The following is a 27,511-nucleotide window of genomic DNA, read 5'->3' as shown; positions in this document are numbered from 1 at the left end:
ATCCAATGCTATAAGTATCCCTCCCACTCCCCCTACTCCCCCAGTCATTCTTTGCCTCTGTAACTTGGAGGAAGGCGAATATGGTGCTCTGAAGAAAATGTGATTAGGTCCTTTTAATGGGTAGTTTCCCTGCAAGATAGGTCTGGGGTTAATGCTGTATCCATGTTAACCTCTAAGTAATAGTATTGGTAGCGGTTAACTGCTGGATGTCGCAGGGAACATCCTCCTTCCAGTAATCTGTACTAACACCCACCTGGCAACCAGTATGAAGTTTTCCACTGCTTTCCTTTTTTACTTATTTAGGCCTTTCCCTTTAAGGGTACCTTTTATCTGAGGGAGAGGGGGCATTAAAGCTACAAGCTGGCACCTATTTACCCTCATAGAAGGCTCTGGGAATGTTTGCGTATCCTCTCCTGAGGATTTCATTCTGATTTAGAGCAGCCTGGAGTTACTCTCCTATGCAGGCTTCATGGTAGCGGCAAGGTTCAGGACGTGACACTCCATGCAGATTTTCATATTTCATTCCTGTGGGGCTTGCTTAGTAATCGCTATATACGTTTGAGTGATTTTCACATGTATTTTATAGATCTTGTGCCTGTTGGTTTTTGGGCACTATGTTTTTACTGTTGCTCTGGGTCAGCTATTTTTTGTCCTATGCTTTCCCAGATGTATATTTATCTGGGTGCTTTTTTTTTTCTCTAGTTGAGACTAGTTCCTTACAGTCTTAGTTTGCGCAGAGTAACTGCAACTGTTACTCTCCTTGTGCACTGCACAGGCCTAAGTAGTAAGGGGCCTCATGGTGGCTACCATGGACTTGTCTTTTTGCTTGTTTTCTCCTCCATGTATGCTTGGACAATGGATCAGAGACCATCAGATCCTTAGATCATCCTGGACAGCCAAACAAGAGTATCTTTCTCCTGGTGACTCTGTCAGGATCTCCCTTTCTATAGGCGTGTGCCTTGAAATCATAGTGGAAGTTGTGACCATGGTCAACAGCCTTCTGGGGTGCGTTCTTGGGTCACCTGAGGACGCAGGAAGTCTGGTGTCTAGGGGAGTTTTCTCTCTCCATCTTCAGTCTGTCCGGTTTATTGGACCTCATATTGTCTGTGTGGCTTATCTCTCTCGTCAGGGAGAACCTGGGAGCTCCCTGGCTAGAAACAAGTCCCTTGTCTCCTTCTAGGGGCAGAGACGCACAATTGTTTTTTGTTTTTAGCAGGATTGCCCTCTTGGGTGACTGATCCTTGAGCAGAGAGACGGTCAAACCAGGGAGAGTGGGCTTTTCATCCGGGAGAGGTTCTTAGAGATACCCTTATGTGGGGGAGTTCAGGAGAAGGATTTCATGGCCTTTTGTCTTAATTCCAAACTGCCTAGATTGGTTCAAGATCGAGGGTCTCTTTAGCATAATGGGGTCTAGTTTTTAGTTCCTTAGAGGTTATTATCTTTTCTCTTGGAAAGATTTGTTTCTTTCTAATGACACGAGTCCACGGATCATCTAATTACTAATGGAATATATCGCTCCTGCCCAGCAGGAGGCAGCAAAGAGCACCACAGCAAAGCTGTTAAATATCTTCTCCCTTCCCTCCCACCCCGGTCATTCTCTTTGCCTATGTTAGAGCAAGGAAGTGGTAAAGTTAGGTGTTAGAAAATGATTCTTCAAGCAAGATTTTATTATTTTTTTTAAGTGCTGCAAGATTGTGCTGCTTTGTCCTAGGGTGTAGCCGTAGTCCACATCAGTCTCTTCAGTAGGGCAGTGGTGGCTTTAGAGCAATGGGAACTGGTGGGACATAATTCTCACTGCGCCTCCCATATACTGATGCTGCCCTAACTCCTAAAGTAAAATTACTCAGTCTTTATTTCTTTCCACAGGTCGATGTGAAGGAGAGGACCTCTCAAACCTGGTGAGCTGTCTTGCTGTCGGACAGATGTGTGAGGTAAGTGCTGACTTTATTATTTCTGGGGCAAGGAAACACTCAGAAGTGGGCACTTTATTTGAAATGCCATTATAACTCAGAGTGAGGGCACTTTATTATATGTGGGACACGTAAACTCTCCTATACTGGAGAGGACTTTTAGACAGCCTTTATTATGCAGGCACTGGGGCTGAGAGAGAAAGCTTAGTAAAAGGATGGCTCGGGTGGCTAACTTCTCTCTGCGGTTTAATTTAGAAAAATGCCGACCGGCAGATTTGTTTTTGGGAACGACCACTATTGGCGGATCAATCTAAGGCGGTAATCTGGGTTGCGCACCACTTTTATTGTGACTCAAAGTGAGACACATTCACGGAGGAAGAGATTCTACAAGGTCTGTCTAGAAACGCATGATTCTCTGACAAGCATGCGTTTGTAGGACCGGAGAACAGCTCCATTCCTCTCCTGCTGAGTTCCGGATAGTTTTCTTGTGGGAAAGGATAAAGCTCCGGTGTAGCGGGTCAGGTAGGCACCTCAGCAAAGCAGCAGGTGTAGAGGTGCTCTATTGCTGTTTAGCTGATTTATTCATTCTGCAGTCTCCAGTAAAAAAAAGTTACGCTTTTAATTTAAAGAGACAGTAACATGTTTTTATTTGATAATTTGACTCATTGTGAGCCAGAATGGACCAAGGGGCTTTGCAAAATGTCACTTGTTCTTTGTGTTTTGATGCCATTGTGAAACCACCAATCCCTTTCTGTTCCTCATGTATTGAGAGGACTTTAAATTATAGGGATAGACTTTTCTTTTTCAAGATACAAGTCCACGGATTTCATCCTTACTTGTGGGATATCGCCTCCTGGTCAGCAGGAGGAGGCAAAGAGCAACAGAGCTGTATAAATAGCTTCTCCCTTCCTCCCAACCCAGTCATTCTCTTTGCTTATGTTAGTGATAGAAAGAGGCAAAGTGAGGTGTTAGTTTAGATTCTTCAATCAAGAGTTTGTTTTTAAAATGGTACTAGTGAGTGCTATTTTATTCAGGGTGTAGCTGTATTCCTTATCATGCTTTGGAAGAGTCTCTTAAAACTGAGACTTCTTTGGAAGAAATCCAAGGTAGAATTAAAGCTCTTAAGTTAGCTAATTCTTTTATTACAGATGCTTCTTTTCAGATTACCAAATTGGCGGCTAAGAGTTAGAGATTTTCCATCTTGGCTCACAGAGCTTTTATGGTTAAAATCTTGGTCTGCTGATGTGTCATCTAAATCTAAGCTTTTGGCTATTCCGTAAGGCGAAGACCCTGTTCGGACCTGACTTGAAAGAAATTATTTCTGACATTACGGGAGGCAAGGGTCATCTCCTCCCTCAAGATAAGAAATCCAAACAGAGAGGTCGTCAAAGTAATTTTCGATCCTTTCAAAACTTCAAGGGAATTCCCCCTTCCTCTTCCTCTAAGCAGGAAGGTAACTATTCACAAACCAAGTCTACCTGGAGACCGACTCAGTCTTGGAACAAGGGTAAACAATCCAAGAAGCCTGCTGCTGCTCCCAAATCGGCATGAAGGGTTGGCCCCCGATCCGGGACCGGATCTAGTAGGGGGCAGACTGTCTTTCTTCATCCAAGCTTGGATGAGAGATGTTCAGGACCCCATGGCATTAGAGATAGTGTCTCAGGGATACCAGCTGGAATTCAGAAATTCTTCCCCCAGAGGAAGGTTTCTTCTTTCTCGATTGTCTGTAGAACAGAGGCGTTCTTACGCTGTGTAAGAGACCTCTCCTCCATGGGAGTCATCTGTCCCGTTCCTATTCAGGGACAGGGGTTTTATTCAAATCTGTTTGTAGTTCCCAAAAAGGAGGGAACCTTCAGACCTATCAGATCTCAAGAGTCTAAACAAGTTTCTCAGAGTTCCATCTTTCAAGATGGAAACTATCCGTACCATTCTTCCATTGATTCAAGAAGGTCAATTTATGTCAACGGTGGATTTAAAGGATGCATACCTTCATGTTCCTATCCACAGAGATCATCACAAGTTCCTAAGGTTTGCCTTTCTGGACAAACATTATCAGTTTGTGGCTCTTCCTTTCAGTCTGGCTACGGCGCCCAGAATTTTCACGAAGGTTCTGGGGTCTTTATTGGCGGTTCTACAACCACAAGGCATCACAGTGGTGCCTTATCTGGATGACATACTGATTCAGGCGTCATCCTTTCAACTAGCAAAGTCCCATACCGACATCGTACTTTCCTTCCTAAGGACCCACGGGTGAAAGGTAAACCTGGAAAAGAGTTTGTTGGTTCCTCAGACAAGAGTACCCTTTCTGGGAACCTTAATCGACTCTGTTTCAATGAAGATTTTTCTGATGGAGGTCAAAGTTAAAACTTCTAACTACTTGTCAGTCAATCCATTCCAATCCTCGTCCGTCAGTGGCTCAGTGCATAGAGGTGATCAGATTGATGGTGGCGGCAATGGACATTGTTCCGTTTGCTCGTTTCCATCTCAGAACTCTGCAACTAAGCATGCTCAGGCAGTGGAATGGAGATTATACAGATTTGTCTCCTCAAATAGATCTAGACCAGAAGACGAGGAACTCTCTTCTATGGTGGTTGTCGCTGGATCATCTATCCCAGGGGACCTGCTTTCGCAGACCTTCGTGGGTGATAGTGACGACGGATGCCAGCCTGGTAGAATGGGGAGCAGTCTGGAACTCTCTAAGAGCTCAGGGTGTGTGAACTCGGGCAGAGTCTCTCCTTCTCATCAATATCCTAGAGTTGAGAGCAATATTCAATGCGCTTCAGGCTTGGCCCCCGTTGGCTTCAGCCCAATTTGTCAGGTTTCAGTCGGACAACATAACGACCGTGGCTTACATCAATCATCAGGGAGGAACAAAGAGTTCCTTAGCAATGACAGAAGTAGCCAAGATAATACAGTGGGCGGAGTCTCACTCTTGCCATCTGTCAGCAATCCACATCCCAGGAGTGGAAAACTTGGAGGCGGATTTTCTGAGCATACAGACGTTTCATCAGAGGGAGTGGGAACTCCATCCGGAGGTTTTTTCTGACCTGCTTCTCAGATGGGGCAGACCAGAGTTGGATCTCATGGCTTCTTGTCAGAATGCCAAGCTGCCAAGATACCGGTCCAGGTCCAGAGATCCCCAGGCCGAGCTGATATATGCCTTGGCAGTGCCTTGGTCTTTCAGCCTAGCTTATGTGTTCCCTCCTTTTGCTCTCCTTCCCCGGGTGATTGCTCGAGTCAAACAGGAGAGGGCATCAGTGATCCTTATCGCCCCTGCGTGGTCTTGCAGGATTTGATATGCCAATCTGGTGGAAATGTCATCCCAGCCACTGTGGAAACTTCCATTGAGGAGAGACCTTCTCGTTCAGGGCCCCTTCCTTCATCCGAATCTAGTTTCTATGCAGCTGACTGCTTGGAGATTGAACGCTTAATTTTGTCTAAGCGTGGGTTTTCTGATTCGGTCATAGATACCTTGATTCAGGCACGTAAGCCTGTTACTAGAAAAATTTACCATAATATATGGCGTAAATATCTTTATTGGTGGGAATCCAAGGGTTAGGATTCCCAGGATTTTGTCTTTTCTACAAGAAGGATTGGAGAAAGGGTTGTTGGCAAGTTCCTTGAAGGGACAGCTTTCTGCTTTATCTATTTTGTTACACAAGCGTCTGGCAGATGTTCCAGATGTCCAATCTTTTTGTCAGGCTCTGACTAGAATCAGACCTGTATTTCGACCAATTGCTCCTCCTTGGAGTTTGAACTTGGTTCTTAAAGTTCTTCAAGGGGTTCCATTTGAGCCTATGCATTCTCTAGATATTAAGTTATTGTCTTGGAAAGTTTTACTTTTGGTTGCTAACAAGGAGGCTTGGCAAACAGTACCCAAGGTGGAAGGAGCTGTTTCCACTCTGGGTAAGAGAACTACTATCCCCATAGATAGTTGTGCCTTTAAAGATCCCAGGATAGGATAAAAGCCCTTAAGTTGGCTATATTCCTTTATTACTGATGCTTCCCTACAGGTTATCAAACTGGGAGCAAAGATTTCAGGTTTTTGCTGTACTAGCCCGCAGAGCTTTATGGTTAAAACTTTGGTCTGCGGATGTGTCATCTAAGTCTAAACTTTTAGGGATTCCTTACAAGGGAAAGACCTTGTTTGGGCCGGGTTTGACGGAAATAATATCTGATATTATGGGAGGAAAGGGTCATCTTCTCCCTCAGGATAAGAGAAACAAGCAAAAGGGACGTCAGAGCAATTTTCATTCCTTTCGAAATTTCAAGGGAAATTCCTCCACTTCTTCTACCAAGCAAGAACAGTCTAAACCTTCCATGAGACCCAATCAGTCTTGGAACAAGGGAAAGCAATCCAAAAAGCCTACTATTGAATCAAAGACTGCATGAAGTTCCTGATCCGGGACCGGATCTTGTGGGGGAAAGGCTTTCCTTCGCTCAGGCTTGGGTTCGAGATGTTCAGGATCCCTGGGCAGTAGACCTAGTGTCCCAGGGATACAAACTAGAGATTAACAATTTTCCTCCTAGAGGCAGGTTTCTGCTTTCAAGATTATCTGTAGACCAGACAAAAAGAGAGGCGTTCTTACACTGAGAGTGATAGTTCCTGTTCTGATGCAGGAATGGGGTCTGGGGTTTTATTCCAATCTGTTTGTGGTTCCCAAAAAGGAGGGAACCTTCAGACCAATTTTAGATCTCAAGAGTCTAAACAAATTCCTCAGAGTACCGTCCTTCAAGATGGAAACTATTTGTTCCATTCTTCCTTTGGTCCAAGAGGGTCAATTTATGACAATGGTGGATTTAAAGGACCCGTACCTGCATGTTCTCATTCACAGGGATCATCGCAAGTTTCTAATGTTTGCATTTCTAGACAAACACTTCCAATTTGTGGCTCTTCCTTTCGGCCTTGCCACAGCTCCCAGAATTTTCTCAAAGGTTCTGGGATCCCCGTTAGTGGTGCTCCTATTACGGGGCATTGCAGTGGCGTCCTATCTGGATGACATCCTGGTCCAGGTGCCATCTTTTCAACAAGCAAGGTCCCACACGGAAATGTTTATCTTTCCTGCAATCTCACGGATGGAATGTAAATTTGGAAAAGAGCTCCTTAGTTCCAAATACAAGGGTAACTTTCTTGGGAACCATAATAGATTCCCTATCAATGAAGATTTTTCTAGCGCTTCAGTCCACTCCTCGGCCATCAGTGGCTCAGTGCATGGAGGTAATCGGGCTGATGGTGGCGGCAATGGACATCATCCCGTTCGCCTCAGACCTCTGCAGTTAAACATGCTCAGTCAATGGAACGGAGATTATGCAGATTTGTCTCCACGAATACAGCTGGAGCAGGAGACAAGGGATTCTCTCTTCTTTGGTGGTTGTCTCAGGATCATCTCTCCCAGGGAACCTGCTTTCGCAGACCCTCTTGGGTGATTGTGACAAGACGCCAGCCTTCTAGGATGGGGGGAGCAGTCTGGGGCTCTCTAAAGGTGCAGGGAACTTGGACTCAGTCAGTCTGTTCTGCCCATAAACATTCTGGAGCTGAGAGCAATCTTCAATGCTCTTCTGGCCTGGCCCCAGTTAGTCTCGGCCCGGTTCATCAGTTTCCAGTCGGACAACATAACTTCAGTGGCTTACTTCAACCATCAGGGAGGAACGCGGATTTCCTTAGCCATGACAGAGGTAGCCAAGATAATTCAGTGGGCGGAGACCCACAATTGTTGTGTGTCGGCGATCCACATCCCAGGGGTGGACAACTGAGAGACGGACTTCCTGAGCAGACAGTCCTTTCACCCGGGGAAGTGGGAACTCTATCTGGAAGTGTTTTCCAGCCTGATTCTCAAATGGGGTCAGCCGGAATTGGATCTCATGGCATCTTGGCAGAATGCCAAGCTTCCGAGGTACAGGTCGAGGTCAAGGGACCCTCAGGCTGTACTGATATACGCCCCCGCGGTACCTTGGAATTTCAGTCTTGCATACCTTTTTCCTCCATTTGTACTTCTACCTCGGGTCATTGCTCGAATCAAGCAGGAGAGGGTGTCGGTGATCCTTATTGCACCGGCGTGGCCTCGCAGGATTTGCTATGCAGATCTGGTGGACATGTCATCTCTTCCACCTTGGAGACTTTCGTTGAGGAAGGACCTTCTACTTCAAGGGCCCTTCGTTCATCCAAATCTAGTTTCTCTGAAGCTGACTGCTTGGAGATTGAACGCTTAATTTTATCCAAGCGGGATTTTCGGAATCATTCATACAGACCATGATTCAGGCTCGTAAACCTGTGACTAGAAAGATTTACCACAAGATATGGCGTAAATGTCTATATTGGTGTGAATCCAAGGGCTACTCTTGGAGTAGAGTTAGGATTCCTAGAATTCTGTCCCTTCAAGAAGGTTTGGAGAAGGGCTTATCGGCAAGTTCCCTAAAGGATCAAATATCTGCCTTGTCTATTTTGTTACATAAACGTCTGCCGGACGTACCAGACGTGCAGTCTTTTTGTTAGGCCTTGGTCAGGATCAGGCCTGTGTTCAAGCCAGTTACTCCTCCCTGGAGTCTGAATTTAGTTCTTAAGGTTCTTCAGGGGGCTCTGTTTGAGCCTATGCATTCCTTAGATATTAAATTGTTATCTTGGAAAGTTTTGTTTCTTGTTGCTATTTCATTTGTTCGTAGAGTGTCAGAGCTCTCGGCATTACAGTACGATTCTCCTTAACTTATTTTTCATTCGGATAAGGTGGTTTTACGTACCAAATTAGGGTTTCTCCCTAAAAGTAGTTTCTGACCGGAACATTAATCAGGAGATTGTTGTTCCTTCTTTATGTCCTAATCCTTCTCAGAAGGAACAGATTCTGCACAATCTGGACGTGGTAAAGGTGACTAAGGATTTTCATCAGTCTTTCTGCCTTGTTTGTGGTTTTCTCTGGAAAACGTAAGGGACAGAAAGCTACGGCTACTTCTCTTTCTTTGTGGCTGAAGAGTATCGTATGTTTTGCCTATGAAACCGCTGGACAGCAGCCTCCCAAGAGAGTTACGGCTCATTCCACGAGGGCTGTTGCTTCCTCATGGGCTTTCAAAAATGAATCTTCTGTGGAACAGATTTGCAAGGCTGCAACTTGGTCCTCTCTTCACACTTTTTCAAAATTCTATAAATTTGACACTGAGGCCACTTTTGGGAGAAAGGTTCTTCAAGCAATGGTGCCTTACGTTTAGGTTCCCTGTCTTGTCCCTCCCTTATCTGTGTACTCTAGCTTGGGTATTGATTCCCAATAGTAATTAGATGATCCGTGGACTCATTGTGTCGTTAGAAAGAAAACAAAATTTTTGCTTACCTGATAAATGTATTTCTTTCTTGACACAATGAGTCCACGGCCCGCCCTGTTCTATAGACAGGTTGTGGTTATGTTAAACTTCAGACACCTCTGCACCTTGTTACTTCCTTTCTCTCCTTTACTTTGGTCGAATGACTGGGGTGGGAGGGAAGGGAGGTGATATTTAACAGCTTTGCTGTGGTGCTCTTTGACGCCTCCTGCTGGGCAGGAGTGATATATCCCATTAGTAATTAGATGATCTGTGGACTCATCATGTCAAGAAACAAATTTATCAGGTAAGCATAAATTTTTAGTTTTTTTTGTTAGCTATTTCTTAAGCTTGCTGCTTTTCAGAATTATCTGCCTTGCTGTGTGATACCCTTATCTAGTTCACCATGCGGATAAGGCTGTGCTTCTTATCAAGTTGACTTCTGAGGTGGTTAGCAACCTCATATGTGGATTACAGCTCACTCTATCTGGGCTGTGTCTTTTTGGGACTTTCAGAATGCAGCATCTATGGAACAGTCAAGTAAGGCGGTTTCTTGGTCCTCTTTGCATATTTTTTCTAGATTTTACCAGTTTTTGGCTCAGCTGAGGCTTTCTTTGGGAGATTAGTGTTTCTAACTGTGGTGCCTTCAATTTGGGTCCACCTGTCCACCCTCTGGTTTGGGTATTGGATTCCCAACAGTAATGAATGAATTTGTGGACTCTCCCTGCCAGGAAAGAAAAGAATCGATCAGGTAAGAATACATTTAGTTTTTTTCTTTCATGATTCAGATAGAGCAGCAATTTTCTAATTTACTCCTATTGGCAATTTTTCTTCTCTTTGTATCTTTATTTAAAAAAGCATCAATAATAGCTTACAGGACAGCCGATCTTTAGTTCAGCATCTGGGTAGCGCTTGCTGATTGGTATCTAAATGTAGTCCCCAATCAGCAAGCAGGTGCTGAACCAAGAATGGGCTGGCTCCTAAACTTACAGTGCTGCTTTCTTGGGTCTTTTTCTTTTTAAGACACAATGAGTCTACGGATCATCTTAATTACTGATGGGATATTCACCTCCTGCTGGACTGTCCTGCTGTTGGAAGTTAAGGTAAGTGCTGACTTTTTTTTTTTTTTTTTTTTATTCTGGGAAAAATAAAACTCAGAGGAAAGTGGGCACTTTAATCTTGTCACTGGATAACATATAAGGCTCTGAAAAGGGACTCTTTATGTTGGGACATCAAGCTCTCTTATTTGGAGGGTATTGGACAGCCATAAGTAATGGGACTGAGAGTTAAGCTCAATTTTTGACTACGTTGGTTATTTTCCCTAACGGTTTATTTGAACATATAAGCCGATCGGGTAATGAGTTTTTCTGTAACGCCCACGATGGGCGGGGCTATCGATTTTGGGCGCTTCCTGTTAGCTGCGCAGTTTTCAGCCGTTCTAGCGTAGCATGGACGTCTGCACATCGTAGCACTAAAACCGCATGGTTCTTTACTCATTTAAGCAAGCGGTTGTAGCACTATTAGGGTCCTGAAGATCCGTATCGTTCCAGTTCCAAAAAATAAGATCAGGGAGTGAGTCTGGTTGGCAGGTAGGTGCCTCAGCAGAATTGTTGAGGTGTAAGGGTGTCTGAATTTTTCCTTGATTAGCTTATGGGGTAGTTTTCTTTCTATTGCAGTAAAAAAAAGTTACCTTTTAAATTTGAAAGGGACAGTAATGTTTTATTAAAAAAAATTTGGTGGGGGGGGTAAAAGTAAATTTTTATTACATTATCTTATTGTGCTTTAGTATGGGCATAGGAGCCGTGCAAGATGTTACTTGCTCCATGTGTTTGGATGCAAATGTGGATCCACCAATCCCTTTCTGTCCCTCATGTATTGAGAGGGCTTTAAGTTATAGGGAAAAGATTTTTTCTGATCAAAATTTTTCTTCAAGCAGATGCTTCTCAGGAGTCTAATGACGACGAGATTCAGAGTATGCCGCAGTTTTCTCCCCATGCGTCCTAAACTTTAACGCCCGCTCAAGCAGTGCCCTGTACTTCTGCTCTAGCGCCCGCTGGAGTTACCTTTAAAGACATAGCTGCGCTTATGTTTTCCACAATTTCTGATGCGTTGTCTCCTCTTACGTTTGCCTTGCAGCATTGGAAAAGCAAAGACAAACACGCAGTAAGTGAGGTTTCTGATGTAATGGTGGCAATCTCGGATGTACCCTCCCAGGGAACTGAGGTGGAGGGTATGGAGGTTCCATCGGAAGGCGAAATTTCAGACTCAGTTCATTACCTCTGACTGATTCAGAGGTTGTAACTTTCAGGTTTATACTAGAACACCTCCGCCTGTTACTCAGGGAGGTTTTGGTTACTTTAGACGACTGTGATTCCACAGTAGTGGTCGCTCCTGCGAAGTCGAGTAAATTGGACAGATATTTTGATGTTCCTTCTTACTCAGACGTTTTTCCAGTGCCAAATCGAGCTTCGGAGATTGTTTCTAAGGAATGGGAGAGACCAGGTATTCCCTTCTCTCCCTCTCCTATTTTTAAAAAGATGTTTCCCATATCTGACACTTTCAATGAGATTTGGCAAACAGTTCCTAAGGTGGAAGGGGCTATTTCCACCTTAACCAAGCGAACTACTATTCCCATTGAGGATAGTTGTGCTTTCAAAGATCCTATGGACAAGAAGTTGGAGGGTCTACTAAAAAAAGATTTCTTTCATGTAATTAGCAAGAGTCCATGAGCTAGTGACCTATGGGATATACATTCCTACCAGGAGGGGCAAAGTTTCCCAAACCTCAAAATGCCTATAAATACACCCCTCACCACACCCACAATTCAGTTTTACAAACTTTGCATCCGATGGAGGTGGTGAAGTAAGTTTGTGCTAGATTCTACGTTGATATGCGCTCCGCAGCAAGTTGGAGCCCGGTTTTCCTCTCAGCGTGCAGTGAATGTCAGAGGGATGTGAGGAGAGTATTGCCTATTTGAATGCAGTGATCTCCTTCTACGGGGTCTATTTCATAGGTTCTCTGTTATCGGTCGTAGAGATTCATCTCTTACCTCCCTTTTCAGATCGACGATATACTCTTATATATACCATTACCTCTGCTGATTCTCGTTTCAGTACTGGTTTGGCTTTCTACAAACATGTAGATGAGTGTCCTGGGGTAAGTAAATCTTATTTTCTGTGACACTCTAAGCTATGGTTGGGCACTTTGTTTATAAAGTTCTAAATATATGTATTCAAACATTTATTTGCCTTGACTCAGAATGTTCAACTTTCCTTATTTTCAGACAGTCAGTTTCATATTTGGGATAATGCATTTGATTTAATCATTTTTTCTTACCTTCAAAAATTTGACTCTTCCCTGTGGGCTGTTAGGCTTGCGGGGGCTGAAAATGCTTCATTTTATTGCGTCATTCTTGGCGCTGATTTTTTTGGCGCAAAAATTCTCGTTTCCGGCGTCATACGTGTCGCCGGAAGTTGCGTCATTTTTTTGACGTTATTTTGCGCCAAAAATGTCGGCGTTCCGGATGTGGCGTCATTTTGGCGCCAAAAGCATTTAGGCGCCAAATAATGTGGGCGTCTTATTTGGCGCGGAAAAATATGGGCGTCGCTTTTGCCACATTATTTAAGTCTCATTTTTCATTGCTTCTGGTTGCTAGAAGCTTGTTCTTTGGCATTTTTTCCCATTCCTGAAACTGTCATTTAAGGAATTTGATCAATTTTGCTTTATATATATGTTGTTTTTTCTCTTACATATTGCAAGATGTCTCACGTTGCATCTGAGTCAGAAGATACTACAGGAAAATCGCTGTCTAGTGCTGGATCTACCAAAGCTAAGTGTATCTGCTGTAAACTTTTGGTAGCTATTCCTCCAGCTGTTGTTTGTATTGATTGTCATGACAAACTTGTTAAAGCAGATAATATTTCCTTTAGTAAAGTACCATTGCCTGTTGCAGTTCCTTCAACATCTAAGGTGCAGAATGTTCCTGATAACATAAGAGATTTTGTTTCTGAATCCATAAAGAAGGCTATGTCTGTTATTTCTCCTTCTAGTAAACGTAAAAAATCTTTTAAAACTTCTCTCCCTACAGTTGAATTTTTAAACGAACATCATCATTCTGATTCTGATGACTCTTCTGGTTCAGAGGATTCTGTCTCAGAGGTTAATGCTGATAAATCTTCATATTTATTTAAAATGGAATTTATTCGTTCTTTATTTAAAGAAGTACTAATTGCTTTAGAAATAGAGGATTCTGGTCCTCTTGATACTAATTCTAAACGTTTGGATAAGGTATTTAAAGCTCCTGTGGTTATTCCAGAAGTTTTTCCTGTTCCTAATGCTATTTCTGCGGTAATTTCCAAAGAATGGAATAATTTGGGTAATTCATTTACTACTCCTAAACGTTTTAAGCAATTATATCCTGTGCCGTCTGACAGATTAGAATTTTGGGACAAAATCCCTAAAGTTGATGGGGCTATTTCTACCCTTGCTAAACGTACTACTATTCCTACGTCAGATGGTACTTCGTTTAAGGATCCTTTAGATAGGAAAATTGAATCCTTTCTAAGAAAAGCTTATCTGTGTTCAGGTAATCTTCTTAGACCTGCTATATCTTTGGCTGATGTTGCTGCAGCTTCAACTTTTTGGTTGGAAACTTTAGCGCAACAAGTAACACATCATGATTCTCATGATATTAGCATGCTGTAGAAGAATAATAATAATTTTATCTGTGATGCCATTTTTGATATTATCAGAGTTGATGTCAGGTTTATGTCTCTAGCTATTTTAGCTAGAAGAGCTTTATGGCTTAAAACTTGGAATGCTGATATGGCTTCTAAATCAACTTTACTTTCTATTTCTTTCCAGGGTAACAAATTATTTGGTTCTCAGTTGGATTCCATTATTTCAACTGTTACTGGTGGGAAAGGAACTTTTTTACCACAGGATAAAAAATCTAAAGGTAAAAACAGGGCTAATAATCGTTTTCGTTCCTTTCGTTTCAACAAAGAACAAAAGCCTGATACTTCATCCTCAGGAGCAGTTTCAGTTTGGAAACCATCTCCAGTCTGGAATAAATCCAAGCCGGCTAGAAAGGCAAAGCCTGCTTCTAAGTCCACATGAAGGTGCGGCCCTCATTCCAGCTCAGCTGGTAGGGGGCAGGTTACGTTTTTTCAAGGAAATTTGGAACAATTCTGTTCACAATCTTTGGATTCAGAACATTGTTTCAGAAGGGTACAGAATTGGTTTCAAGATGAGACCTCCTGCAAAGAGATTTTTTCTTTCCCGTGTCCCAGTAAATCCAGTAAAAGCTCAAGCATTTCTGAAATGTGTTTCAGATCTAGAGTTGACTGGAGTAATTATGCCAGTTCCAGTTCCGGAACAGGGGATGGGGTTTTATTCAAATCTCTTCATTGTACCAAAGGAGGAGAATTCCTTCAGACCAGTTCTGGATCTAAAAATATTGAATCGTTATGTAAGAATACCAACGTTCAAGATGGTAACTGTAAGGACTATCTTACCTTTTGTTCAGCAAGGGAATTATATGTCCACAATAGATTTACAGGATGCATATCTGCATATTCCGATTCATCCAGATCATTATCAGTTCCTGAGATTCTCTTTTCTGGACAAGCATTACCAGTTTGTGGCTCTGCCGTTTGGCCTAGCTACAGCTCCAAGAATTTTTACAAAGGTTCTCGGTGCCCTTCTGTCTGTAATCAGAGAACAGGGTATTGTGGTATTTCCTTATTTGGACGATATCTTGGTACTTGCTCAGTCTTTACATTTAGCAGAATCTCATACGAATAGACTTGTGTTGTTTCTTCAAGATCATGGTTGGAGGATCAATTTACCAAAAAGTTCTTTGATTCCTCAGACAAGGGTAACCTTTCTGGGTTTCCAGATGGATTCAGTGTCCATGACTCTGTCTTTAACAGACAAGAGACGTCTAAAATTGATTACAGCTTGTCGAAACCTTCAGTCACAATCATTCCCTTCGGTAGCCTTATGCATGGAAATTCTAGGTCTTATGACTGCTGCATCGGACGCGATCCCCTTTGCTCGTTTTCACATGCGACCTCTTCAGCTTTGTATGCTGAAGCAATGGTGCAAGGATTACACGAAGATATCTCAATTAATATCTTTAAAACCGATTGTTCGACACTCTCTAACATGGTGGACAGATCACCATCGTTTAATTCAGGGGGCTTCTTTTGTGCCTCCGACCTGGACTGTAATTTCAACAGATGCAAGTCTCACAGGTTGGGGAGCTGTGTGGGGATCTCTGACGGCACAAGGAGTTTGGGAATCTCAGGAGGTGAGATTACCGATCAATATTTTGGAACTCCGTGCAATTTTCAGAGCTCTTCAGTTTTGGCCTCTTCTGAAGAGAGAATCGTTCATTTGTTTTCAGACAGACAATGTCACAACTGTGGCATACATCAATCATCAAGGAGGGACTCACAGTCCTCTGGCTATGAAAGAAGTATCTCAAATTTTGGTTTGGGCGGAATCCAGCTCCTGTCTAATCTCTGCGGTTCATGTCCCAGGTATAGACAATTGGGAAGCGGATTATCTCAGTCGCCAAACGTTGCATCCGGGCGAATGGTCTCTTCACCCAGAGGTATTTCTTCAGATTGTTCAAATGTGGGAACTTCCAGAAATAGATCTGATGGCGTCCCATTTAAACAAGAAACTTCCCAGGTATCTGTCCAGATCCCGGGATCCTCAGGCGGAGGCAGTGGATGCATTATCACTTCCTTGGAAGTATCATCCTGCCTATATCTTTCCGCCTCTAGTTCTTCTTCCAAGAGTAATCTCCAAGATTCTGAAGGAATGCTAGTTTGTTCTGCTGGTAGCTCCGGCATGGCCTCACAGGTTTTGGTATGCGGATCTTGTCCGGATGGCCTCTTGCCAACCGTGGACTCTTCCGTTAAGACCAGACCTTCTGTCACAAGGTCCTTTTTTCCATCAGGATCTGAAATCCTTAAATTTAAAGGTATGGAGATTGAACGCTTGATTCTTGGTCAAAGAGGTTTCTCTGACTCTGTGATTAATACTATGTTACAGGCTCGTAAATCTGTATCTCGAGAGATATATTATAGAGTCTGGAAGACTTATATTTATTGGTGTCTTTCTCATCATTTTTCTTGGCATTCTTTTAGAATACCGAGAATTTTACAGTTTCTTCAGGATGGTTTAGATAAGGGTTTGTCCGCAAGTTCTTTGAAAGGACAAATCTCTGCTCTTTCTGTTCTTTTTCACAGAAAGATTGCTATTCTTCCTGATATTCATTGTTTTGTACAAGCTTTGGTGCGTATAAAACCTGTCATTAAGTCAATTTCTCCTCCTTGGAGTTTGAATTTGGTTCTGGGAGCTCTTCAAGCTCCTCCGTTTGAACCTATGCATTCATTGGACATTAAATTACTTTCTTGGAAAGTTTTGTTCCTTTTGGCCATCTCTTCTGCCAGAAGAGTTTCTGAATTATCTGCTCTTTCTTGTGAGTCTCCTTTTCTGATTTTTCATCAGGATAAGGCGGTGTTGCGAACTTCTTTTGAATTTTTACCTAAAGTTGTGAATTCCAACAACATTAGTAGAGAAATTGTGGTTCCTTCATTATGTCCTAATCCTAAGAATTCTAAGGAGAAATCGTTGCATTCTTTGGATGTAGTTAGAGCTTTGAAATATTATGTTGAAGCTACGAAATCTTTCCGTAAGACTTCTAGTTTATTTGTTATCTTTTCCGGTTCTAGAAAAGGTCAGAAAGCTTCTGCCATTTCTTTGGCATCTTGGTTGAAATCTTTAATTCATCTTGCCTATGTTGAGTCGGGTAAAACTCCGCCTCAGAGAATTACAGCTCATTCTACTAGGTCAGTTTCTACTTCCTGGGCGTTTAGGAATGAAGCTTCGGTTGACCAGATTTGCAAAGCAGCAACTTGGTCCTCTTTGCATACTTTTACTAAATTCTACCATTTTGATGTATTTTCTTCTTCTGAAGCAGTTTTTGGTAGAAAAGTACTTCAGGCAGCGGTTTCAGTTTGAATCTTCTGCTTATGTTTTTTCGTTAAACTTTATTTTTGGGTGTGGATTATTTTCAGCAGGAATTGGCTGTCTTTATTTTATCCCTCCCTCTCTAGTGACTCTTGTGTGGAAAGATCCACATCTTGGGTAGTCATTATCCCATACGTCACTAGCTCATGGACTCTTGCTAATTACATGAAAGAAAACCTAATTTATGTAAGAACTTACCTGATAAATTCATTTCTTTCATATTAGCAAGAGTCCATGAGACCCGCCCTTTTTTTGTGGTGGTTATGATTTTGTATAAAGCACAATTATTCCAATTCCTTATTTTATATGCTTTCGCACTTTTTTATCACCCCACTTCTTGGCTATTCGTTAAACTGAATTGTGGGTGTGGTGAGGGGTGTATTTATAGGCATTTTGAGGTTTGGGAAACTTTGCCCCTCCTGGTAGGAATGTATATCCCATACGTCACTAGCTCATGGACTCTTGCTAATATGAAAGAAATGAATTTATCAGGTAAGTTCTTACATAAATTATGTTTTTAGATCTAAAGAGTCTAAACAAATTTCTCAGGGTTCCGTCCTTCAAGATGGAAACTATTTGTTCCATTCTTCCTTTTAATCCAGGAGGGTCAATTCATGACAACTGTGGATTTAAAGGATGCATACTTACATGTTCCTATTCACAGGGATCATCACAAGTTCCTAAGATTTGCCTTCCAGGACAAGCACTTCCAGTTCGTGGCTCTTCCTTTCGGCCTGGCCACTGCTCCCAGAATCTTCACAAAGGTTTTGGGGTCTATGACGGTACTTTCGGTCACGGGGCATAGGGGTGGCGCCTTATCTGGATGTCATTCTAGTCCAGGTGCCATCTTTTCAACAAGCAAGATCCCACACCCGACATAGTGTTATCTTTCCTGAGAACTCACGGGTGGAAGGTAAATTTGGGAAAGAGTTCCCTAGTTCCAGATACAAGAGTCACTTTCTTGGGAACCATAATAGACTCCTTGTCCATGAAGATATTTCTAACAGAAATCAGGAAATCAAAGATTATCGATACTTGTTGAGTACTTCAGTCCACTCCTCGGCCATCAGTGGCTCAGTGCATGGAGTCAATAGGGCTGATGGTGGCAGCGATGGACGTCATCCTGTTTGCTCGTTTCCATCTCAGACCACTGCCGCTAAGCATGCTCAGACAATGGAACGGGATTCTGCAGCCTTGTCTCCTCGAATAACTCTGGAACAGGAGACAAGGGACTCTCTTCAACGGTGGTTGTCTCTGGATCATCTCTCCCAGGGGACCTGCTTTCGCAGACCATCTTGGGTGATTGTGACAACAGATGCCAGCCTTCTGGGGTGGGGAGCAGTCTGGGGCTCCTTAAAGGCTCAGGGAGTTTAAACTCAGTCAGAGTCTGTTCTTCCTATAAACATTCTGGAGCTGAGAGTGATCTTTTTCCTTTTTCACAGTTAACCCATATTTTTTTCCTTTTTCACAGCTGAGAGCGATCTACAATGCTCTTCTGGCCTCAGCCACGGTCCAGTTTATCAGGTTCCAGTCAGACAACATTACTTCAGTGGCTTACAGCAATTATCAGGGAGGAACGAGGAGTTCCTTAGCGATGACAGAGGTAGCCAAAATAATAAATAAAATAATACAGTGGGCAGAAGCCCACTCTTGTTACCTTTTGGCGATCCACATCCCAGGGGTGGGCAATTGGGAGGCGGATTTCCTGAGCAGGCAGACTTTTCATCCGGGGGAGTGGGAACTATATCCGGAAGTGTTCTCAAACATATTTCTCAAGTGGGGTCAGCCGGAATTGGATCTCATGGCGTCCCATCAAAATGCCAAACTCCCGAGATACGGGTCGAGGTCCAAGGACCCCCAGGCGGAACTGATAGATGCTCTGGCGGTCCCTTGGATTTTCAGTCTAGCATACCTATTTCCTCCGTTTGCTCTTCTTCCTCGGCTAATTGCTCGAATCAAACAGGAGAGGGCTTTGGTGATCCTCATAGCTCCGGCCTGGCCTTGCACGATTTGGTATGCGGATCTGGTGGAGATGGCATCTCTACCACCTTGGAGACTTCCGTTGAGGAAGGACCTTCTGATTCAGGGGCCCTTCCTTCATCCAAATCTAGTTTCTCTGAAGCTGACTGCTTCGATATTGAACGCTTAATTTTATCCATGCGAGGGTTTTCTGATTTGGTCATAGAGACCATGATTCAGGCTCGTAAGCCTGTGACTAGAAGGATTTACCATAAGATGTGGCGTAAATACCATTATTGGTGTGAATCCAAGGGCTACTCATGGAGTAGGGTTAGGATTCCTAGAATTTTGTCTGTTTTCCAAGAGGGTTTGGAGAAGGGTTTATCAACGAGTTCTCTAAAGGGTCAGATCTCGGCTTTATCTATTTTGTTACACAAACGTCTGACGGATGTTCCAGATGTTCAATCACTTTGTCAGGCCTTGGTCAGGATCAGGCCTGTGTTCAAACCAGTTACTCCTCCATGGAGTCTTAATTTAGTTCTCAAAGTTCTTCAAGGGGTTCTGTTTGAGCCTATGCATTCCTTAGATATTAAGTTTCTATCTTGGAAAGTTTTATTTCTTGTTGCTATTTCTTCTGCTCGGAGTGTCAGAACTCTCAGCATTACAGTATGAGTCACATTACCTTATTTTCCATTTAGATAAGGTAGTTTTACATACTAAATTAGGATTTCTTGCTAAGGTTGTTTCTGAACGGAACATTAATCAGGAGATTGTTGTTCCTTCCTTGTGTCCTAATCCTTCTTCTCAGAAGGAAAGACTTCTACACTATTTGGACGTGGTCCATGCTTTAAAATTTTATTTACAGGCGACTAAGGACTTTCGCCAGTCTTCTTCTTTGTTGTTTTCTCGGGAAAACGTAAGGGACAGAAAGCTACGGCTACTTTTCTTTCTTTTTGGCTGAAGAGTATCATACGTTTAGCATATGAGACTGCTGGACAGCAGCCTCCCGAGAGAGTTACGGCTCATTCCACGAGGGCTGTTGCTTCCTCATGGGCATTCAAGAATGAAGCTTCTGTGGAACAGATATGCAAGGCTGCAACCTGGTCCTCTCTCCACACTTTTTCAAAGTTCTACAAATTTGACACTTTTGCTGAGGCTGTTTTTGGGAGAAAGGTTCTTCAAGCAGTGGTGCCTTCCGTTTAGGTTCCCTGTCTTGTCCCTCCTGTATCATCTGTGTACTCTAGCTTGGGTATTGAATCCCATCAGTAATTCAGATGATCCGTGGACTCATCGTGTCTTAAAAAGAAAAGAAAATTTATGCTTACCTGATAAATTTATTTCTTTGACACGATGAGTCCACGTCAGGCCCTGTTCTTTTAGACAGGTTGTGAGTTATTCTGAACTTCAGACACCTCTGCACCTTGGCTTTTCCTTTCTCTTCCTAACTTTGGTCGAATGACTGGAGTGGGAGGGAGGAGCTATTTAACAGCTCTGCTGTGGTGCTCTTTGCCTCCTGCTGACCAGAAGGTGAATATCCCATTAGTAATTAAGATGATCCATGGACTCATCGTGTCAAAAAAGAAATAAATTTATCAGGTAAGCATACATTTTCTTTTAATCATAGTAAAAGTTTTCAAACGTCTCATTTCAAATTATGTTGAATCGCTGTGCCAAGCAGTTAGTGTGATGTAATTCTGTCTACTGTGTAATCTTTAACTTTAAAGAGATGGTAATCACCTTCTTCTCTGAGTTTTATGAACATTTAATACTAAATGGTTTGCTTCACTCATGTTACCAGCCGGTCTCGATTAATCTTTATCTGATATAAACCCAGAGTAGTGTCGTCTGCAGATATCGGTAACAGATTAATTTTCAGAAGTACAATTGTATATAAGGAATAGAACAAGGGAAACAGAACACATCCCTTGGGGACACCAGTATTGAGGAAGCCAGGGCAGATATCAGCCCATTCACCTATTAGTTAAAAAGCTTTAAAGCCTTTGACACATGGAGAAGGACACATTAAGTGTTTTTAATTTCACCAAAAGTAAATTAGGACCAATAGAATAAAAAGCAGAACTGAAATCCAGAAAAAAACTCGGACATAGGTGCAAGGATTATCTAAATGATGTATAATATATAAAAATAAATGATTTATTAGATTTCTTTGCGAATCTTAGTGGATCTTGTAGGGTGTCAGTCATGGCGTTTAGATGACTCGTCATAATTCTAATTAATCATAAGAGCGACAGGTCTGTAATCATTCATGCTCAAAATCTTTCTTCAGAACCTGAATAATAACTGAAGATTTAGTACAGGCTGGTGCGTCACATTGTAACAAGGTTAAAGAGATCAGTGAGAATAGGTGCAGGTTGGTCAGCACAATGTTTTAATGTAACGGGAGAAATATTGTCCATCTGGGGCTTTCTTAGGCTTCTGTCTTTTAAAGAGTTTACTTGTTGTTCAGTGACAGATTCAGAGATAATTACAGGAGGCCTCTGCTTGTCTAATCTAGAGTAGAAGTTTAATAAAGGGAAGACTACGGCGCAGTGCCATATGGCTAGCACAGCTATTGGCTAAGAGGTGGAAACTTCACCTCATTGAAAAGAAAGCGGCGGAGGCTGAAGCTCCACTTTATTTATAGCACTTCAGCATTTCTGTAACACTAGGATTAACTATGTCTTTAAAATGTGTATTAAATAGCTTTGTAATGTAATTTCCCACTTTTTCTGTAGTTTTAACTCAGAATGGCTGGAGTGCGTCCTACAAGGTCCAAAACAGCCACACTGCAACATGCTACACATGAATTGCTTGATCAGTCCCTGCCAATTGGCTACAGTAAAGGAGATAGCCTAAACAATACTCAAGGCGTTTCAAGGAGTATGTCTCTGTACTTCAAAACATTGTACAATTTACTAAAACAAAATTTCAGTTTTAAATGTATATAAAACATTGTGTAAAATGAATTTTTTTTCTGCAGTGAATTTCTAATGCTGCCGTGTTCCATGTGTGTAGAGCATTTCACAAACATCAGATGCGCATCAGCAATGTTTTTGTTCTAATGAAGGCGAGCTTACTAGTGGGGCAGCTAATCAGAGGCATTACTGGATATATATGATATATTACTGCTATTGTTATTATATGGAATATATCGCAATTGTATAATCTTTTTTGTCCTAAACTGTTTTAAGGTTTGGTTCTAAGACTGAACATTTGATCCTGAATGAGAATACCAGTACGGTGCACAACCTGCGCAGTTACAAGACTCAGACACAGCTGAACCTCATCCATTCACAGATCTTCCCCCCACTTGCTGACGTCTCGAGGAAGGTGAGTACTCATAGGGTTAAGTGACTGCAGTGACAGCAGATACTGGTGACATCTAATTACTTTGTTTTCTTTCTAATGACACAATGAGTCCACGGATCATCTAATTACTATTGGGAATATCACTCCTGACCATCAGGAGGCAGCAAAGAGCATCACAGCAAAGCTGTTAAACCTCTCAAACCTGGTGAGCTGCCTTGCTGTCGTGCAGATTTGTGAGGTAAGTGCTGACTTTATTATTTCTGGGAAGGAGAGAAACTCAGAAAAAGTGGGCACTTTATTTCAAACACACAGAAATATGACAAAGGGGCCAATTTAAGTAAAGGCACTTTATATTGAAGGGACACTTAAACTCTCCTATACTGGAGAGGATTGATAAGAGAGCCTTTTTAGCAGGCACTGGGACTAAGGAGAATTTTAGGCTATAGTCATTCCACTTCTCCGGCGGTAAAACTTTAAACAATAAAATACCGACCGGGAGATTTTGGTTTGAGACACCCTCGATGGGCAGAGCTACGTGAGACCGACATCTGAGTTGCACGCCACTTTTACTTCTCTTCCGGGTGTGGAGGAATAGTTTTTCTGGGTCCGGCTAGAAACGCTTGATTTTTCTAAAAGCGGGCGTTTCTAGGACCAGAAAACGGATCACTACTTCTGCTGCTGGGTTCCGGATCATTTACCTAGAAGGAATTTCAAGCTCTGGTGTAGCAGGTCAGGTAGGCACCTCAGCAAAGAAGCTGAGGTTTAGAGGTGTTAATTTTATTATGATCATTACAAAGAATTTTTCACTTCTGCAGCCTAAGTTAAAAAGGTTACTGTTTAAATTTACAGTTTTGTTATTTTAATTAAAAATTCAAGGTTTATAATTTGATAATTTGATCCATCGTGAATCATGATGGACCAAGAGGCTTTGCAAAATGTCACTTGTTTTTGTTTTAATGCCAATGTGGAACCACCAATCCCTTTCTGTTCTTCATGTATTGAGAAAACTTTAAATTACAGGGATAGACTCTTTTCTGAGCCAACATTTTCCAAGGAGGATGCTGTTCAGGAGTCTAATGACAATGTACAATATATACCGCAGCTTTCTCCTCAAGCGTCCCAACGTGTATCGCCCACACATGCAGTGCCCTGCGCTTCCTCTCTAACTTCCTGGAGTTACGTTGCAGGACATCGCTTCTCTCATGTCCTCTGCGGTTTCTGATGCATTATCTGTCTTTGCCATGCTGCAGGGAAAGTGCAAGAGGAAGAGTAGACATTCAGTAGGTGAGGTTACTGATGCAGTTTTTGCTATTTCGGATGCCCCCTCCCAGAAGCCTGAGGAGAAGGATCTTTCGGTAGCATCTGAGGGTAAGATCTCAGACTCCGACAGTATAATTCCTCCTGCTGATACTGAAGTTGTATCCTTCAGGTTTAAGCTTGAACAACTCCGTCTATTACTTAAGGAGGTTTTAGCTACATTGGATGCCAGCGACACTATATGGTTGTAGTTAAGCCAAAGAAATTCAGTAAGCTAAACAAATATTTTGAGGTACCTTACTCTGTAGAGGTTTTTACGGTACCAGACCAAGCTTCTGAGATCATTGCTAAGGAATGGGAGAAATCGGGAATCCCTTTTTCTCCATACTCCTATATTTAAAAATGTTTCCCATAGACTCTATCAAGGAGGCTTGGCAAAAAGTACCCAAGGTGGAAGGAGCTGTTTCCACTCTGGCCAAGAGAACTACTATTCCCATAGAGGATAGTTGTGCCTTTTAAGATCCTATGGACAAAAAATTAGAGGGGTAACTCAAGAAGATGTATGTACACCAAGGTTTACAATGGCAACCTGCTGTGTGCATTGCTACCGTTACTAGTGCAGCGGCATATTGGTTTGATGCGTTGTCTGATGCTATTAGGACAGACACCTTGATAAGATCCAGAATAGAATAAAAGCCCTTAAATTGGCTAATTCCTTAATTACTGATGCTTCCCTACAGGTTATCAAACTGGGAGCAAAGATTTCAGGTTTTGCTGTACTAGCCTGCAGAGCTTTATGGTTAAAACCTTGGTCTGCGGATGTGTCATCTAAGTCTAAACTTTTAGCGATTCCTTACAAAGGGAAGACCTTTTTTGGACAGGGCTTGACGGAAATAATCTCTGATATTACGGGAGGAAAGGGTCAGCTTCTCCCTCAGTATAAGAGAAACAAGCAAAAGGGACGTCAGAGTAATTTTCGTTCCTTTCGAAATTTCAAGGGAAATTCTTCCTCTTCCAAGCAAAAGCAGTCTAAACCTTCCTGGAAACCCAATCGGTCTTGGAACAAGGGAAAACAATCAAAGAAGCCTGCTATTGAATCAAAGACAGCATGAAAGGCCTGCCCCCGATCCGGGACCAGATCTTGTGGGGGAAAGGCTTTCCTTCGCTCAGGCTTGGGTTCGAGATGTTCAGGATCCCTGGGCAGTGGACATAGTGTCCCGGGGATACAAACTAGAGTTCAAAAGTTTTCCTCCCAAGAGGCAGGTTTCTGCTTTCAAGATTATCTGTAGACAAGAAAAAAAGAGGCGTTCTTACACTGTGTACGGGACCTCTCCGACCTGGGAGTTATAGTTCCTGTTCCGATGCAGGAACAGGGTCTGGGGTTTTATTCCAATCTGTTCGTGGTTCCCAAAAAGGAGGGAACCTTCAGGCCAATTTTAGATCTCAAGAGTCTAAACAAATTCCTTGGAGTACAGTCCTTCAAGATGGAAACTATTCGTTCCATTCTTCCTTTGGTCCAAGAGGGTCAATTTATGACAACAGTGGATTTAAAGGACGCGTACCTGCATGTTCCCTTTCACAGGGATCATCACACGTTTCTAAGGTTTGCTTTTCTAGGCAAACACTTCCAATTCGTGGCTATTCCTTTCGGTCTTGCCACAGCTCCCAGAATTTTCTCAAAGGTTCTGGGATCTCTGTTGGCAGTGCTCCGATTACAGGGCATCGCAGTGGCGCCCTATCTGGACCAGGCACCATCCTTACAACAAGCAAGGTCCCACACAGAAATGTTGTGTTAGCCTTCCTGCAATCTCACGGATGGAATGTAAATTTGGAAAAGAGCTCCTTAGTTCCAAATACAAGGGTAACTTTCTTGGGAACCATAATAGATTCCCTATTAATGAAGATTTTTCTGATAGAAGTCAGGAAATCAAGGATTTTCAATTCTTGCCTAGCGCTCCAGTCCGCTCCTCGGCCATCAGTGGCTCAATGCATGGAGGTAATCGGGCTGATGGTGGCAACAATAGACATCATCCCGTTCGCTCGTTTCCACCTCATACCTCTGCAGTTAAACATGCTCAGTCAATGGAACGGAGATTATGCGGATTTGTCTCCACGAATACTACTGGAGCAGGAGACAAGGAATTCTCTTCAATGGTGGTTGTCTCAGGATTATCTCTCCCAGGGAACCTGCTTTCGCAGGCCCTCTTGCGTCATTGTGACAACAGACGCCAGCCCTCTAGGATGGGAAGCAGTCTGGGGCTCCCTAAAGGCTCAGGGAGTTTGGACTCAGTCTGTTCTGCCTGTAAACATTCTGAAGCTGAGAGCGATCTTCAATGCTCTTCTGACCTGACCTCAGTTATCAGGTTCCAGTCGGACAATATAACTTCAGTGGCTTACAACAATTATCAGGGAGGAACGCTGAGTTCCTTAGCAATGACAGAGGTAGCCAAGATAATTTGGTGGGCGGAGACCCACTCTTGCTGTCTGTCGGCGATCCACATCCCGGGGGTGGACAACTGGGAGGCGGACTTCCTGAGCAGGCAGACCTTTCATCCGGAATTAAATCTCATGGCATCTCGACAGAATGCCGAGGTACGGATCGAGGTCAAGGGACCCTCAGGCGGTATTGATAGACGCCCTGGCGGTACCTTGGAATTTCAGTCTTGCATACCTTTTCCTCCGTTCACTCTTCTTCCTCGGGTCTTTGCTCGAATCAAGCAGGAGAGGGCATCTGCGATCCTCATTGCACCGGCCTGGCCTTGCAGAATTTGGTATGCAGACCTGATGGAAATGTCATCTCTTCCACCTTGGAGACTTCTGTAGTCTGAAACTTAGGGTATGTAATCATTATGGAACCTCTCACACAATCTCCTGCTCTCTGAGAAACGGCTTAAATACATAGCAGATACAGTTAACCCCACAGCTCCCAAAAAGGCTAAAACTGCAGTACCCTCTGCTGCTGGGTTAACTTAACTGCATCTACTATGTTTTTTTAATAAATAAATATATACAGGTGGCCCTCGGTTTACGACGGTTCAATTTGCGCCGTTTCAGAATAACGCCCTTTTTTTTGCTATTGAGAACCATTGACTGCTATTAAAAGCATTAGCACATGCACACATTAAAATAGCCAGTAGGTGGAGCTGTCCGCTTGTGTTTCAGGAAACGCATGCAAAGAAAAGCAAGCCAGACATGATCAATGGATCAGCTTTCAAATGAACAAGATCTAGCAGCCACTTCCCTTAGCTGCAGACTCAATGCAGAGAACTGTTTACAGAAAAAGGCAAGTAAAAAACGTTTTTGTTCATTAAACTTTTTGATGATGATAGTCTGTTGTGTGATTAAACACAGGCAGGCTAATCAGTGTATAACCAGACCTGAGCAATGGAGCCGTTTTTAAAGGAGCAAGATCTAGCAGCCACACTTCCCTTAGCTGCAGAAAAATGCAATTAAAAAAACGTTTTTCTACATTAAACAGTTTGTTGATGATACAGTCTGTTGTGTGATTATATCTACAGTATATTTTTAGGTTTATAATGCTGTTTACCATTTAAAGTCTTCATTTCAAAGCTTTAAAAATAATGTATTAGGTGTTACTTATGACAATTTTGAGAGGGGCCTGGAACCGAACTATCTCACTTCCCATTGACTTACATTATAAACTAGGTTTCAATTTACAACAGTTTCAATTTACAACCATTCCTTCTGGAACCTAACCCCGGCGTAAACTGAGGGCTAGCTGTGTG

General features: G+C 42.7%; 1 protein-coding gene across 1 annotated transcript in view; it reads left to right on the top strand.

Moving 5' to 3' along the window:
* ELAC2 (elaC ribonuclease Z 2) overlaps positions 1-27,511 on the top strand; it is a 246,750-nt gene that overhangs the window by 94,286 nt on the left and 124,953 nt on the right. Inside the window, exon 13 of the mRNA XM_053710440.1 lies at positions 22,391-22,529. Coding sequence (XP_053566415.1) covers positions 22,391-22,529 — 139 coding nt within the window. The remainder of the gene's footprint in view (positions 1-22,390; positions 22,530-27,511) is intronic.

Source organism: Bombina bombina, chromosome 1, assembly GCF_027579735.1.
Source record: "Bombina bombina isolate aBomBom1 chromosome 1, aBomBom1.pri, whole genome shotgun sequence".
In the NCBI taxonomy this organism is placed as follows: Eukaryota; Metazoa; Chordata; class Amphibia; order Anura; family Bombinatoridae; genus Bombina; species Bombina bombina.
Note: the sequence above shows the minus strand (reverse complement) of the source record. Positions and strands in the feature narration are given on the sequence as shown.